The sequence below is a fragment of the Poecilia reticulata genome, linkage group LG7, assembly GCF_000633615.1.
Source record: "Poecilia reticulata strain Guanapo linkage group LG7, Guppy_female_1.0+MT, whole genome shotgun sequence".
NCBI classification, from domain to species: Eukaryota; Metazoa; Chordata; class Actinopteri; order Cyprinodontiformes; family Poeciliidae; genus Poecilia; species Poecilia reticulata.
The window spans coordinates 3,920,725-3,922,326 of NC_024337.1; the positions used below are offsets into that span (position 1 = coordinate 3,920,725).

Sequence of the window (1,602 nt, forward strand, 5' to 3'; positions counted from 1 at the left end):
TGAGGACTTTTTTTTTTTCATTTTCTCTTTGAATCTGCGCACTATGAAAGGCGGCTGACATTTGAAGGGACCATCTCTGTTTTTTTTTTTCGCTGCAGAAGATCAAATGGCCAACCCCTCCCTCCCTTCCTCCATCCATCCATCCATCCATCCATCCATCCATCCATCCATCCACCTATCTATCTGCATCTTTGCGCTCGGCATCCTAACATCTCCTATAATCGGACACACGGCTAACAGCGGGGAGGTCAGTCGGTCGGTGGAGACATTAAGGGGGGAGATCTATTCCCGGAGATCCGGAAGGTGAAACTAGAGGACGGGGCGCACTTCAGCTGCGACCCGGTCCGATAAGTTGGAACAAAAATATGGTGCGTTTTTTTAAATTATTATTTTATTTATTTATTACACATAGAGGATGTTTCAGCTGATAAACTGTGTRCAATAAACACGAAGCGTCACCGAGCATCTGGAGAAGCAGCGCCATGCTTCCTCTGACTATTAAACATTAAAAGCTTCAATCTATTCCCGACTAGACGGAGCACAACACACACACACACTAAAAAAAAAAAAAAAAAACATTAACTTTATTTTGCTGTAAGTTTTAATTCTGCACCAGAAACGTAAAATAAATCAAACAGAATCCAACATCAATCGGGGGGAAAAAAATCAACGTCCCCAAACAATGATGCGGACAAACATGAAAGTTATGCAAAAAGAGCCCGCTCACATCTGATCATCAAAAACACACACACACACACAAGCATACACACACACTCGCTTATTTCTGGTTACCTGCATCCAATTAGATGTGTTGGTTTTAGGTCCTCGCTGCGCCCTGAGAGTTCCGCCGCTGCTCAAGTTGTTCGCTTTAAAAGATATCCCAAGTAAAGATTTTTAAAAAGCAGCTATCCCGTTTCCAAAGATGCGAGGAATGAGAGGGGGGGAGCGGGAGGAAGGTCGCAGCGGCCTCTCCTTACGCAGCGCATCGGCGCATGGCTCCGCATCCACGCGTTAAGATGTTTGTAAGCAAAAACATGGCTTCATTTGCCTTTGTCAGCGAGGAGGAAGGGGGGGAAAAAAACGTAATATTGACTTACCTTTCCCTCATGAGCCATTGTACCACCCCCCACCTCCCTCCCTCCATCCCGNTTGTTTTGTTTTGTTTTTTTTTCCTCCATCAAGGTAAAAGCATTGGATCCCATGTTTGTGACGCCGTCCCAGGAGAAGCAGACTCTCTGGTTCTAAAGATACGGCAGACTGGAGGTGACAAATCTAACAGCCGAGCTGCAGCTTTAAGTTCAACCAGAGTGCAGTGCATTACACTACGAACGCCCAAGGCTGAACTTTTCAACTAATGCAGCTTTAAGACACCTCAAGCACACACTCTCTCTCTGTGCGCGCACACGCACACACACGTGTGTGTGTGTGTGTGTGTGTGTGTGTGTGTGTGTGTGTGTGTGTGTGTGTGTGTGTGTGTGTGTGTGTGTGTGTGTGTGTCATTAGCGTTTTCAGGCCCAGCTGGTGCTGTGAAATCCGACTCTTTTTTGGATACATCTCCACCCTTTAGCTTCACCCTCTGCAGGCAGGTGTGGGCTGTTGGGA

General features: G+C 46.4%; 1 protein-coding gene across 2 annotated transcripts in view; it reads right to left on the reverse strand.

Annotated features, from left to right (window-relative positions):
* The window catches only part of myt1b (myelin transcription factor 1b), a 59,493-nt gene extending 58,364 nt beyond the window's left edge, over positions 1–1,129 (reverse strand). The window contains exons 1-2 of one of the 2 annotated variants that reach the window (XM_017305910.1): positions 1,098–1,129; positions 793–866 (exon numbers count right to left, since the gene is read on the reverse strand). In XM_017305910.1, the coding sequence (XP_017161399.1) occupies positions 793–798 (6 nt within the window). In that variant the 5' untranslated portion in view covers positions 799–866; positions 1,098–1,129. The other variant, XM_017305909.1, reaches the window with a different exon arrangement.
* Between the last annotated feature and the right edge of the window lie 473 nt (positions 1,130–1,602).